The 14,934-nt window shown below is 44.1% G+C and overlaps 1 protein-coding gene across 4 annotated transcripts in view; it reads left to right on the forward strand.

Annotated features, from left to right (window-relative positions):
- Window positions 1-14,934, forward strand: part of YPEL2 (yippee like 2) — a 71,647-nt gene that overhangs the window by 38,617 nt on the left and 18,096 nt on the right. For 3 of the 4 annotated variants that reach the window (XR_016388973.1, XM_030763148.2, XM_089900945.1), the window contains one exon: window positions 14,271-14,314. The exons of the other annotated variant lie outside the window; for it this stretch is intronic. Coding sequence is in view for 2 of the 3 variants with exons in the window: in XM_030763148.2 (XP_030619008.1) it covers window positions 14,271-14,314 (44 nt within the window). In the remaining variant the exon portion in view is untranslated. The remainder of the gene's footprint in view (window positions 1-14,270; window positions 14,315-14,934) is intronic. 4 annotated transcript variants of the gene reach the window in all.

Genomic DNA, 14,934 nt, shown 5'->3' on the forward strand with positions numbered 1-14,934 from the left:
AACCTGGGGCAGACCCCTTTGTCCCTTTGTCATGGGGTGCAGTGGGTCCTGTAGCTCCCCAGTTTTGTGTTTGGCGGGGCAAGCCCTGGGTGGTGGCTAGCTGCCTGGCCCCTGTTCTTTATTGGCAAATGGAACTTGACTTGGCTGAGGCATACTTGTACATATGCTAAGCTTTACCTTAGGCTAGAAATTGGAGGCTGAACGTTTGTAAGTGTCAAGAGACAAGGAAACCCGGTGTTCAGTGTGTGGGCTGGGAGAATGCAGGGGTTCCTGAGCCAGGCTCTGTTTCTGTATAATCTGCAATGGCCGTGCCAGACTCCCTGTGCAGACGTCGCAGAGATGTTTCATTCCTCGGGCTGGATGGAACTGAGACACGAGTGCTGCTGCGAGTCGGGAGGGGGAAGAAGCCAGTGGACAAAACGTTCCTGCGCCTGGGTGGACCAGCACAGCACAGGCTGGGTCCCTGGGAGGAGAGATGAAGGCTTTCTCCTTTCTTTAGCCAGTGCATATCTTGAGTCACAAATGAGTTACTGCCAGATGAACTGGTATTAGTTTACCTTTCTGAAGTGATAGATGCACTTAAAATAAAAATGAGAGTGACCAGCAAGTTTGCACAGTTAGCTTTGCCAGTCCCACTGGTTTGGGAAATGAACCCTGGAGTTCGTACACTCACTCCATTATAGAACTGGGCCTCTGTGTACAAGTTGGTGTCCAGAATATATTTAAAATGATATCCAGAGTATCCAGAGACTATTTTAAAAACGTGTACAGAAAGGTAGCAATTAAATGTTTCTCTTGGAGTAAGCCTGGCCTCTGAATTCTCCCAGGAACCCTTGCCTAGGGAAGACGATTAAAAATAGATCTGAGTAGCACTTCCTGCTTGGCAGATGGCTGATAGCAAATGCTAGGGCTTGCAGCTGACCTTTCCTTTCTGAAATCTGCTCTGTGTTTCCATGATGCTAATTGAGTCCCTCTCTAGACCTAATCAAAGTGCTGGTTGCAAAAAAACAGGGCTTGCTGTCCTGGCTGGGCTCAGTTCAGGGAGCAACTTGAAAGTGCTGGGATTTGCATGGGAACACCCACTCTGTGGTCCAACTGGCTGATCCTTGTTTTAAAACTAACAAGGTCTGCTTTCAAATTTGCTGTCTAGTGCTATTAGGGATCCCACACCCTGTCCGCTCCCATCCACAGGAAAGATCAGTGGAGAGGGGAGTCATGTGTACACAATGGACAGTGCTCACATACACTTCCAGACGAAGTAGCTGCCCAGAAGAGAGACAGGGCCTTTTTGAGATTTAACTTCCAGGTGTGACTCTGTCCCCATCAGCTGCCTTATAGAACAGGGATAATACCTGAGGCAGTGCCCTGACTTGGTATCCAACTATGGGAGATAAAAGATATCACTGTTTTTCTTATTATGTAGCAAATACCTAGGGACCACTGCTGACTTCTCATGGAGTTATTATCCTCCCCTGGGAAAGAGATGGGCATATAGACAGGCTGTGCTGAGGCTATGCTAAGTCCTCGCCATCTTCTTCCCCCTACTTTGTCTCCCAGGAGAGCCCTCTGCTGGAATTTAAGCATCTTCTGGGCAGAGCTGCTCACTACACACTCTGGGGCTGAGCAAGGTCTGGGACATTAAATACTTGTTGATTTAGATCTCCCCCCTTCCCCCCGCCCCCCCGCCATTTAAAAACTATCATAGACTGCTTTAGTGTGACAAAACCTTTTTGCCTGGGAGATGATTTTCTAGTGCCTGATATTTCACAATGTGCCTCAGGCTTTTTTGTTGGCCAGGGGAAAATGTTGAGCACCAGAATAGGTGAAAGGGATTTAAGTCTCTATGTCTTGAGGATGAGTCTTAGCCAGGACTTAGAGAAGATAGACCAGCTGATGAGCAGAAAAGCCCTTTTATGCAGATAAACAGGAAGTTTAAAAACACAAGAAAAGAGGTCTAACTCTGACTCAGAAATGTTCATTTAATGTGCAAGGCGTCTACTCTCTTGAGAATATGGCCTCATGGAATATTCGCCCTCGTAAGAAACCTCACTCAACCCCCTCATTTCACAGATGATGCAACTCCCAGTTCAGAGGATCAGGGGTCTGCCTAAGGAAGTCATGCTGGTCGGAGGCAGATTATCTAGCCTTGCCTGGCAGGGGTGGGAGGGGGTCAGCTCGTTGTTCTGACCCAGTCGTGTTCTGTTTCTAGAGGGAATACTGAGAATCACCAGTGCCCAACTTTTGCACGTTGGCAAGCCCTTTATGCTCACACCTTTCTAACATTTGTATGCTCAAGTCTCTTTCATAAGAGCTCTTTGGCTGTGATTTCTTCAAGCCCTTTTAAATAACATTGTCTCTTCCTTCGTAACTATTTCATATAACTCTCTACTCCTAACTCAGCCCCGTCCCTGGGGGTATATGAATACAGAGGTTAAATGTAGATATATGCTAATACGCCACAGGTGGAAAGCCTAGTGCTGGACATCTGCCATGAGGGGTGGGGGAGAACACAGTACTTGGCCTACTTCAGTTTGTATGTACAACCTGAAGCCTGACTGTTTAAGCCTTGTGTTTTGATTAGCATTTCCAGGAGAGGAGAGTGTTGAAAGTGTTTAGGGAATACCTAGTATGAAATGAAAAATCAGGTTAAAAACACGGTGGTTTTTTACTCCCCCAGTGAAGGGGGCCCGGGTTCGATCCCTGGTCAGGGAACTAGATCCCGCATGCTGCAACTAAGACCCAATGCAGCCAAATAAATAAATAAAACAAAACAAAACAACAACAACAAAAAACACAGTGGTAGACTCAACGAGGGTGAGACCGTGCTGTGTACAGGAAATTTGAAGGAGCTGGCAGAAGGAAGGGTGCTACCGCTTCTCAAGGGCCTGGCGTATGCCAGGCACTTTACTGTCTGTGAGGTGGGTGTTATTAGCCCACTTGACAGGTGAGGAACTTGAGAACAGAGAGGTGAATGTACCTAAGAGCATACAATAGAGAGAGTGCCAGAACTGGGATTTGAATCTAGTTCATCTACTGAACTGGGAGAGGCTTAGCCCACAGAAGGAGACCTTGGTATGGGCAAAGCTGTAAAGTTATTTGGCACCAGAGGATGTAAAGATGGAGTATTCAGGGAGCTCTTAGGAGTTGAGCTCGTAGAAGGAGTTCTGGTACTGCCAGAACTGCTGGCAGTGGAATGGGCTTTCTGAGGAGGCATTCCCTATCCCTGAAAGTATTTAAGCAGAGGTTTGGTAGAAATGTGGACAAGAGCTTTGCATCGGGTGTGTAATTGACTTTGGGGCTCCTCAAATTCCAGTGACCTATGAAATTAAAACTGGATAAAGTCGTAAGTATATTTTGTTTTGTTTTGAGATCCTCCACTCTACCCAGCCTACAATCCACTGCATGGGATTCCTGCAGACTGCAATTAGTTAAGTATTTCTCTTTTTGAAAACCCCCCAAAGCATTCTTCTGGGTTCTCTGCTCATTCTTTGCCATGAAGTCCAGGTGCCAAAAAAAAAAGCCCGGGGTGGGGGGGACTTTAAAGGGCTTCTTTGCTTTAATTATTTTTTCCCACGAGTTTTGAAATGAGAATCATTCATTCAGTAGTTAGCTGGGAAGGCTGTTTTCAGGTTAGGTTGCAGAGAACATTCTCTTGGTGGTCCTGTCAGCCTTAAGCATTGTAAGTTTACAAATTAAATTTTATCCATTCACCCAAGAGTGACCAAGCTCTGGTGAAGTGATTCACCCTAACACAACCAGAATTCTAATTAATTTACAGTGGAGCAGATAATCCCGAAAGCTTGGACTGTGTGTTATCTTCCTTGAAGGTAAACCCACTGAGTGAGAGAATTAAATTTAGGCAGTTGCTAAGTAAATATGGAGTCAGGGCAGAGGAAGGTGAATAACCTAAGAGACTTTCATCAGTTCTGACAGCTTAATCCATCCTGCTTCTTCAAAGAGACAGATTTTCCAAGTGAACACATTCTAGAAAAATCTTGGGACCTGGAGTCAGAAGCTGTTGGTTTAAGTTCTGACCTTGACTTACAAGCTTTGTGAAACTGGGTAAGTCACTCAACAGCTCTGGACCTCAGATTCCTCCTCTGTTGGTTTGAAGGTTAATCAGTTAATATATGTGAAAGTGCTTTGTACGTTCTGAGGTCCTGTAAACGTGTCAGTATTAGTCTAATTCTGTTGAGCTCCTTTCTTTTAGGAAGTCACTTGGACAACACCCTTGTCATGACATCTTCATTTTTCCCTAGATTTTGGGAAATCTGGGGTCTCTGTCATGTATTGGTATTTGATGCTGGGCATACGTCTTAACTGCCTGGGTCTCTGTCATGTATTGGTATTTGATGCTGGGCATACGTCTTAACCTCTGCCTTGCTTTCCTCATCTGTAAAATGGGAACGATAAAAGTACCTCCCTCATCAGATTGTTGAGAGGATTAAATTACTTGGCTTATGTAAAACAGTTTGAATCTGTCTGGCATATAGTAAGCACTGTGTAAATGTGAGCTGTGACTGTTGTTATTTCACCATTTCCGATTTATTTTAATGAGCCACCTCAATCTCATCTGTAAACTGCCTCCAATTTCACCGTAGTGATTGCTTGTTAGAAAATGTTTAAAAAGCAATCCCCTCCATGGCATGTGGCTTTAGTCTTGGAGGAAAACCTTTTCTGGCCTTTCTGCCTGGATTGGTTACAGGGGAAGACTTGCCTTGAGAATTTGTAGGTTTTGCCCACTGACTTTCCAGAAATTCTTTGCAGTGTCAGGACATTTTCATTTGCCAATGCCCAGGTGGCTTTGGGAGCAGAGGTGTAGATTGAAACATAAATCCAGGAAATTGCTTGTGTTCTTCCTAGGTGTATTAACTTGCATTGTCTTCTTAACTTCAGCAGCTCATAGTGAATTGTTTTCAAAGGCCTGATGATTTTCAAAAGTTTCACGCACATGATTTCATATAATCCCATAATAACCCTTTAAAAAAAAAATCTACCCCTATGTTGCCCCTCCTCCCTTCCTCTCCCCACTGGTAACCACTAGTTTGTTCTCTGTATCTGTGAGTCTGCTTCTTTTTTGTTTTATTTGCTAGTTTGTTGTGTTTTTAAGATTCCATATATAAGTGAAGTACAGTATTTGTCTTTTTCTGTCTGACTTACTTCACTTAGAATAATACACTCCAAGCCCATCCATGTTGCTGCAAATGGCAAAATTTCACTCTTTTTTTACATCTGACTAGTATTCCGTTGTGTATCTATATCACATCTTCTTTTTTTTTTTTAACATCTTTACTGGAGTATAATTACTTTACAATGGTGTGTTAGTTTCTGCTTTATAACAAAGGGAATCAGCTATACATATACATTTATCCCCATATCTCCTCCCTCTTGGGTCTCCCTCCCTCCCACCCTCCCTATCGCACCCCTCTAGGTGGTCACAAACCACCTAGCTGATCTCCCTGTGCTATGCGGCTGCTTCCCATAGCTATCTGTTTTACATTTGGTAGTGTATATATGTCCATGCCATTCTCTCACTTTGTCACAGCTTACCCTTCCCCCTCCCCATGTCCTCAAGTCTATTCTCTATGTCTGTGTCTTTATTCCTGTCCTGCCCCTAGGTTCTTCAGAACCATTTTTTTCTTTTTTTAGATTCCATATATATACCACATCTTCTTTTTGTTTGTTTGTTTTTGCTTTTTTTTGCGGTACGCGGGCCTCTCACTGTTGTGGACTCTCCCGTCGCGGAGCACAGGCTCCGGACGCGCAGGCTCAGCGGCCATGGCTCACGGGCCCAGCCGCTCCGCGGCATGTGGGATCCTCCCGGACCGAGGCACGAACCCGTGTCCCCTGCATCGGCAGGCGGACTCTCAACCACTGCGCCACCAGGGAAGCCCCCACATGTTCCTTATCCATTCATCTGTTGATGGACACTTAGGTTGCTTCCATACCTTGGTTATTGCAGATAATGCTGCTGTGAACATTGGGCTGCAGGTATCTTTTCAAATTAGTGTTTTGGTTTTTTCAAATATATACCCGATGGTGGAAGTGGAAGGGCCTGGTGGTTTTTTTTTTTTTAATAAATTTATTTATTCATTTAATTTAATTTTTTTGTTTTTTGGCTGCATTGTGTCTTCGCTTGCATGTGGGTTTTCTCTAGTTGCTGAGGGGGGGACTACTCTTTGTTGTGGTGCGCGGGCTTCTCACTGCGGTGGCTTCTCTTGTTGCAGAGCACAGGCTCTAGGCGCGTGGGCTTCAGTAGTTGTGGCACACGGGCTTCAGTAGTTGGGACTCGCAGGCTGTAGAGTGAAGGCTCAGTAGTGGTGGGGCACGGGCTTAGTCGCTCCGCGGAATGTGGGATCTTCCCGGACCAGGGCTCAAACCCGTGTCCCCTGCATTGGCAGGCGGATTCTTAACCACTGCGCCACCAGGGAAGCCCGGCCTGATGGTTTTGAGAGAAATTTGAGCTCCATTATTTCAGCCCCTAAAAGTTTTAGTTTTATATTTGAACTGCAAAGAACCCAGCTATTAACAACTGGCTGCCATTACATCCTGATTCCACCTGTTCGCTCTCTAACTCGGAAGCCAGTCTCCCGGAACAGACATGTCAGCCTTTCTTCTGTAGAGGATGGGGCTTGTCTGATCATACGAATCCCCTGCTCTTTAACCGTGTGGAGAATGCATGTTTTCCAGGCCTTCTCTGTGGAGAACAGGAGGGAGTGCAGGTTGTTGAGAGCTGACGGCATCTGCTGAATTGAAAGGTCTGATCGTTAAATGACTTAAGTGACTTAGATCCCGAAATCTCCACATTTCAGCAATTAAATGTGGCCCCCAGGCCCCAGGCCCTACACCACCTTTTGTTTTTGCCATTCAGTTCTTGCATAGTTTGCATCGTGTATGCTCCCATGCCCTTGGAATTTTATGACTCCACACAGCAGATATTTCCTCCTTTAGAGCCAGTCCCTTCCCTGCCCCTCCCTCCATCTGTTTCAGGAACGGGAGAGCAGTCGAGATCTACCAAAGCTCGAAGCCAGCCAAAGAGGGCTGGAAGCAGCCATGCTTCTGCCCCTAGGCAACACACATGGCTTTTTACCCCATCTTGAAGTTTCTAGACAGATGTGTGAAAACTTTTTGTAAGCCATGAACACATACAAATGGCTTTGTTCTTTCCTAGTCTTTCCTGGTGACCTGTGTCCTAGTGTGGAAGTCATACAGAGTCAGGAAATTCTTGCCTTATAAGTAACCCAAGCCTCTCTTATTTCCGTCTATTTCCTCTTGTTCTTATTGCAGAGAAGATGGAAGAAATCCCCTTTAATCTTCTTTCCTCTTAGCTAACTGTTCAGTTTTCTTTAAACTGCGCCAGGTTCTAATTGTGGAAGTTTTCATCATTTTCATTGTTCTTTATTACCACCCTTCCCACTTTCTCCATATGCTTCCTCAAGGGTGAAATCCAAACAAGATCCAGTATTATTTTGCTTGGGTTTCAGCTCTTTGGAATGGAACCTGTGGTTTACTTTGACCCTGAATAGCAAACTCTACCAGGCTTTACCATGGATGCAGAAAGGAATGAGAAAGGAAAAGGGACTGCCCTGACCTTCCCCAGCAAAATGTTGAGGTGGGATGTTTAGCCAACACCCCAAGGCAGGAGTTTTACAAATCCTCCATTGTATCTCTATCTAATACCTCTGTTACCTTCTCACTGAGATGGTACCTAGTATAGCATACAGTACCTTGAGCAAATCCATAGAGACGGAAAGTAAGTTTGTGGTTGCCAGAGACAGGGGAAATGGAAGGTGACTGGTAATGATGCAAGATTCCTTTTTGGGGTGTGAAAATGCTCTGCAGTTAGATAGTGGTGTGATTGCACAATCTTGTGAATACACCAAGAGCCCCTGAATTGTGTACATTAAGGGTGACTTTTGGGACTTCTCTGGTGGTCCAGTGGTTAAGACTCTGAGCTCCCAATGCAGGGGGCCCGGGTTTTATCCCTGGTCAGGGAACTAAGATCCCACATACCGCAACTAAGCCTGCGCTCCACAGCTACTGAGCCTGTGTGCTCTAGAGCCCGCGTGCCGCAATTAGAGAAGTCTGCGTGCTGCAGTGAAGACCCAGCACAGCCAAGATAAATAAATTAATTATTTTTTTAAAACGGTAACTTTTATGGTAAGGTTCTATCTGTCTATCTACCTATCATACCTTGAAGTTTATGGAGTACCTCTTTCATATATAGTATCTCATTTATTTCTTATACAGATCTGGTGTGAATGTGAATACTATATTATTGTGCCCATTTTACAGATTAGGAAATTGAGTCTCAGAGAAATTAATTGGCTTGACCAAGTTAGTAACACAGTGAGTATATGGCCAAGCCGGGGCTCAAACTCTGGCAGTCCTGCCTCTTCAAAGCCCATGTAATGAACACTGTACCTATGGATGGTAGGTTGGAGAAGTAAGCACCAGGTGCTTTAAAATACCCATATTATTACAAGTGGAAAGGATCATGGGGAGCTTCAGTTCCATCCCTACATTTTTATGGATATTGAGTTACAAAGAGTGGAAGAGTGGCCTTATGCCATAATGTAGAGAAAGGGGGACACCAAAGTCACTGAAGAAAAGAATTTTGAAGAACCAAATAGATGAGAGTCAACCTTTTCTTCTCTCTTCTCCAGGCTCCTGAAAAGGCCAAAAAGGGAAGGTAGGGAACTGATCTTTTTACTCTGCACTTTTGTTTACCTTGTTTTACTTCTTGTTCTCAACAACTTGGAAAATAGGCATGGTTTCCATCTGCAGATGTAAAAGATGTGGAAGCCGAGAGAGGCTAAATAATTCTCCCAAGGTCAAGTAGCTATTAAGTTGAAGTTGTAAAACCAGGGTTTTATCCTGAATTTCTGAGCCAAGGTGAGATCCTCTTATCATACGAAGATATGCAAGGTCTGGTCTAGCTCCCAGATGTTACAGCTGAGTAGTCAGGTGGGTATCTGCTTCCCTCATCTCTGGGCACTTCCTGGGGCACATACTCGATTGATGATGGTTGATGTTCCCAGAGAGAGGAGATTGAGAGGCTCTGCTTCATGCTAGGAGGACTTCATGCCTGAGCCTGTTCAAGTGAAGGAGGAGCCCACATGTTTGCTCTGTTGCCACCTTCCCCCCACAAGTATTCATTTTTTTTCAATGGTCCTCCTACTTTTTAAAAGGAATTGCTGCCTTCCAGACTTTCAAAGGGGCCAGAAATCAGTGGTTTGGGCTACTAAACAGGAAACTCAAAGCCCTTTCCGTTCCTTTGAGCTGGCTGGAAGGGCTGGGTCTGGAACTATTACCTTCCTTTAAAGGACAGAAGAAAAGTTTTGTATAATTTAAAAAACAAAAACAAGAAAACCTTTTCTGGAGTCCTGAATACCAGCCTTCATTGATATACAACATGGAAGAGAGCTGCCTTGTTGCCTGGCAGTAATGACAGCAAACAAATGTGTCCGACAGTCTGTTTGGGATCTCCTGGTCTGAAATTCTGTTTGCTTCATTCTAATTGCTTCCTTCACTTCCTTTCAGCCTCCCCACCTTGGGTACCACCCTCACTCAAGGGAGCGCCAGACCGTGCCTCTTTGTGCCAGGCTGGGCTGGGGCCCACAGGAGACAGTGACCCAGCCGGGCTATTCTTGTCTGTCTCTTTGCAAGATGCCTGTTGTTCTCTGTGAATGTTTTTCTCATCATAAATGTTGGCTTGGCAGGGGCCCAGGGTGGAAGCCACGGTGGAAAAGCTTCCAGAATCCTGCCCCAGAGATTCAGCTGGTCCTGAGTGCCAGGCTGAGGAGACAGGCTCATAGATACTGTCGCTGGGGAGGTACCACTGTAGGTATTGCCACCGAGACGGCCCTGATTGGGTTCGGCACCCTTTGCAGAGTGTGGACCTCTGCCAGCACTCTCTCTCGAAGAATAGGCCTGGAGGAACCGTGGTGGCCTTGTGAGGCGCCTCTGGGCCTGGCTGGCAACTCTCTTCCCTGCCATGTGCCCTCCCCCACCCTACTCTCTAGGAATTCGAATCTGTGTCAGGCCAGAGAAAGTGACTCTCAGGCCCTGCCTGAAACAGACTGGAACCCCCAGAACAGTGACCTCCAAACCTTTAAAATCACATACCCCCACCAGTAAAGTGTTTGAGCATGTATTCCTAATATGTCTACTTACTTATAAATGGTATACATGGGTTACTATGTAATACCTACATTATAAACAAATATTAGAAAACTTTAATTATTTCTGTAATTTAAAAGGATGGAAGAAAAAATAAAACAATTGTAAATTTGCTTTTAATCTTATTTTATTGAAGGTATATATGATTGAATATGCCCTCTTTTTAGGGAAAAAAAAATCTTGGTTTATCAGTTTGTGATTCAGTGATTCAGAGGTGTGTCCCTAGGAGAGTATACTTCTATACTTCATTTTAACAGTTGCCCGTAATGAAAATTTCCTTACAAAGGTAGATTCAAATGGAACATTTGCATCCTTGAGCTTACAAAAATCATGATCCCCATTTTCCAACCCACCCACCAGTTATACAAAGGTTTTTGCTGAACTTTGTAGTTTAGAAAAGTACCTTTTAACGAGACTTCAAACTCCTCTGAAGCTCTTTGTTTGGAATACTTTTAAATAGATCTGGAAATTTTTTACAATTCCTAATTGTACAAATATAGGAGTACGGTGTTCAGATATAGGAGAGTTTAGAGATGGCTTATTTTAAAATTTTTATTGGATTTCACCAGCAAGAGTGAATTTTACTGTATGTAAAATTAAAAATTAAAAAATCCAATGAGTTTTGACAAACGCATAGACTTATGCACCATTGAAATCAAGATAAGAAAATTCCAACTCCTGTGTTACCCCTGTGTAGTCACACTTTCCCCTTACCTATAACCTTTGGCAACCAATGATCTTCTTAGCTAAAGCATTTCAGGTTCATCCATGTTATGTGTATTAACATAGGTTTTCATTTCGTTTGAGTAATTGAAACTGCCAAACTCTTATCCAAATGGCTGTGCCATTTTGCAATGTCTGAATTCCAGTTGCTACACATTCTTGAGTGCACTTAGTTTTGTCAGTTTAAAAAAATTTTTTGGACCATTTTAATGTGTGTATAGTGATATCTCAATTATGTTTTTCAATTTGCATTCCCCTAATGACTAGTGATGTTGAGCATCTTTTCATGGGCCTGTTTCCCATCTGTTTATATTTGGGGAAGTCTGTTCAAATCTTTGCCCATTTTAAAATTGGGTTTCTTGTTTTATTATTGAATTTTGAGAGTTCTTTGTATATTTTAGATACAAGTCCTTTGTTAGACAAGTGATTTGTAGATATTTTCTCCCAGGCTATGGCTTACCTTTTCATTCTCTTAAAAGTGTTTTTCAGAGCAAAAGTTTAAAATTTTGATGAAATTTAGCAGTTTTTTCTTTTATAAACTGTGTTCCTGGTGTAGTATCTAAGAAATCTTTTCTAACGCAAGGTCACAAAGATTTTCTCCTGCATTTTCTTTTGAATATCCTCCGTTTTAATTTTTGTACAGGCATATCAATTCTGAACTCCAAAGATCATATAAAATGAAAGCATTGCTAAATACTGTTTAGTGAAACTTTTTTTTTAAAGATAAACTTAAATAGATAAAATTTCTAGTATTTTCCCCCTACCCTGAAGGATTGTCTGGTGTACCTTCTGGGGAGACTGCTGCCCTGAAAAGCTTTGCAGTGCTGCCTCTCTCCGTGCATTCCCATTGTGCCCAGCAGGTAGCAGGTGATCTGTGAGTCTTTGAGAAGTGAATGTCTTTTCCTGCCATAAATGGTGAAGCTGTGTTACTTCATGTTGTCGTTTTCCAGTCTGCTTTCTTCTAGAATTTGTTTTCCCATAACCACGTTCTTCTAAGCTCTAGCTTGAAGATCTTGATAAAAGTTTCCTCGAGGGTGGCACTCCCAATTATCCATAATGTAGGACCACAGAATTATACAAGAATATAATTTTGGAGCTGGAAGGAGACTTGGAGGTCAACTAGTCCAAATCCCTTATTAAAATCAAACCAAAAATAAATTAACTCTGGTAAATTCACAGACTGGAATATGACTCAGCAATGAAAAGAGAATGAACTATTGATATATACAGCAACATAGATGAATCTTAAAAGAATTATGCTGTGTGAAAGAAGCCAGGCAAGAAACACTACATGCTGTATGATTTCATTTATTAAAAATTATGGAAAATACAAGCTATAGTGACAGTAGACAGTGTCTGCCTGAGGATGAGTGGAAAGAGAGTGAGGAGAGAAGAGATGGCCGGATTGAGGGGCATGAGGAAACTTTTGGGTGTGACAGATAGTCCATAATATTGGTTGTGGTGATGATTTCACAGGTATATGCAGGTATCAAAACTCATCAAATAGTACACTTTAAATATACACACTTTATTATTGTATGTCAGATATATACCAATAAAGCCGTTTAAGGAACAAAAAAAAGGAAATTAGAGGCAATTGACCCATGCCATAAATATTTTATAAATGATGCCAGATTCATGCTATGTGTTGTGGGTTCAGAGAGAGATTGAAGACATGGTTCATGCCTTCAGGGAGCTCACAATCTAGTAAGTGAGTTAGACAGAGAGACAATTTAAATCCAGTACGCTAAGAGCTAAGAAAAAGGAACAGGCAGGGAGCAAGAGGAGTCCAGTACATGGGTACCAATGGGTACCTCTTCCTGGGGAGGTCAGAGAAAGCCTTACGAAAGAGAGGAAGCTGAGTTCAGGAATCGCACGTGGTTCGGCCTGACTAGAGCAAAGGACACAGTGCGAAAGTAGCAAGAGAAGAGACTGCAGAGGTTGGTGGGACCAGATCGTGAAGCTTTTGCTATCCTGGCGCTGCTTGGATGTCTTGTGCTCCAAAGTTGAACTAACAGGTTGGCCAAATATAGGGTCTGTGTTGCTGGGACATTGTCTCATCCAAACACTTGGCATGGACTTCTGGGTTCCAGGTTTCGAGGCTGTGACACTCCTATTCATGCTCAGTGCTAGCCTAGAGCTCTTATGTTCCCCGGGGATGTTTCAAGAGCCAAAGGAAAGAGGGCTGGTTTCAGCCTGAGCAGCAGCTGGGGAACATCTGCTTGCTCCTCAGAGCTGCACCTGGGAGCCAAGGCTTCTGGTACATTTGTATGTTGGAGGCAACCAACAATCTAGCTTCCCCAAAGGCAGTTTTTCCACAAGTCAAGAATTTTACCTTTCTCTCCGGCTGGGAGCACTGATCCCTAAAGTCCTGTGCTTCTGACAACAGCTGTCTCATGGGCAGTGATCTGTGTCCTGTCTGGTTCTCTCCTACCCTTTGGTCATCTGTTAACCAGTCACCCATAGATTTCTCCAGCCACTGAATAGCAGAGGTCATGGGAGAGTCCTTTATTTGTTTGTTTGTTTATTTATTTTAAGAGTGGTCTTAGAGCAGACCAGGATGTTTAATTCAGGGTACAGTTGTCAGGCCACATTAAAAATGCAGGCAGAAATGCAGTACATGGACGGCTCATGTCAGCCAGACGTTTCAGTGTAACCAGAGGAGGAAAACACGGATAGGGCCTGTGTTAATGGAAGTAGATGCCAAATCGCACGGCAAGCTCTGGCTCCTGTTTCTCCTGTTCCCTGCCATCCTCCAGCCAGAAGAAAGAAGCTCCTCTTTAAGCTGGAAGTTAAAGTGGGATTACTGTTTAATGAGCATTCCTGTGATCTAGAGATGAAGTTGCTTACACCTCAGAAGGAGAGCTTTCGTGCTGCCGTTTGGGGGGATGGTAACTCATCTAGCAGTTAAGATCTCCAAGAAAGCAAGACCAGTGAGAAGTGTGGGTTTGGTGGTTTATTCTTACCTTGGGGATTCTTTGCTGTCTTCTGCAGGGTCGAACCAAGAGGGCAAGCAGAGGTGCTTGTGCTGGTTTCCATGCCCTAGCCGACCTTGAGAGCTGTGGGCAGTACAGGTGGCTGAAATCCAGTGGGTCCAGGAAAGGCCAGTGTGGATTCATGATATTTTCTTACCTGGACTGGTGAAAACAGTCCGAGCGTGGGCTGACCCGGGCTCTGTAGCTCTGTTTATTCTGCCTTCTCCTCCTCCCACCATGCCATCTGCTAGCTGGAGGGTTAACTGGCTCACTGCTCCCTTTTAGCCGTGTCAGCCCTGCAAGGTCATGACTGTTGTGCTTTGGGGCTGGTTTCCCGAATGGGTGGGTGAAACGGATCTCTAACTATCGATTTGTCTTCTTGCATTTCAGTCGTTCCAAGGAAGTCAAGGACGAGCATACCTCTTTAACTCAGTGTGAGTGTCTCTGAATGGTACATCCATTGTTCGGTGCAAATTTTGAGGGGTGGGGAAAAGCAACGCTCAATGATAATTAAACAATGGAACCTGTCCTCTCTGACACACACACACACACACACACACACACACACACACCCATGGAGCATTATTTACCACAAGCTGTAGCCAGTCATCCTTGGGGACTTTGCAGGGGGGGGGCATCATCTTTGGCTAAAAATAATATAGTCACTACCCCCAGTAAGTACAGAGAGCTGTAGTCCCCTAGGGAAGAAGCTGAAGTGCTTCTGAGGGCTTCAACATGGGAGGTCTCATAACTAGACCTGAGATGTGTCTCTGGGGAAGAGAAGGAGGGTGAACAGAGGACACCAGGATCTGCTGGTGGACTAGGGTTGGAGGAGCCTTCATAAAGTGGAGTTAGTGAAGAGCCTCCATCCCCTCCTACAGATGCACAGTCTGCCACAGCCCTCAGCATTACTTACAGCTTTCTCTAGGAAAGCAAGCCTGATGAACTGTGAAAATGGAAATCTAGCGTGTTCAGTCTAAAATAATAGGTGCTCTGTGAAGGAGTCTATGTATTTGATAGATGGGGCTCACCCATCCTTGTGATCAGGACAGGA

The sequence above is a fragment of the Delphinapterus leucas genome, chromosome 19 (assembly GCF_059928025.1).
Source record: "Delphinapterus leucas isolate spDelLeu-1000000601 "Yukka" chromosome 19, BTC_Dleu_Yukka2, whole genome shotgun sequence".
NCBI classification, from domain to species: Eukaryota; Metazoa; Chordata; class Mammalia; order Artiodactyla; family Monodontidae; genus Delphinapterus; species Delphinapterus leucas.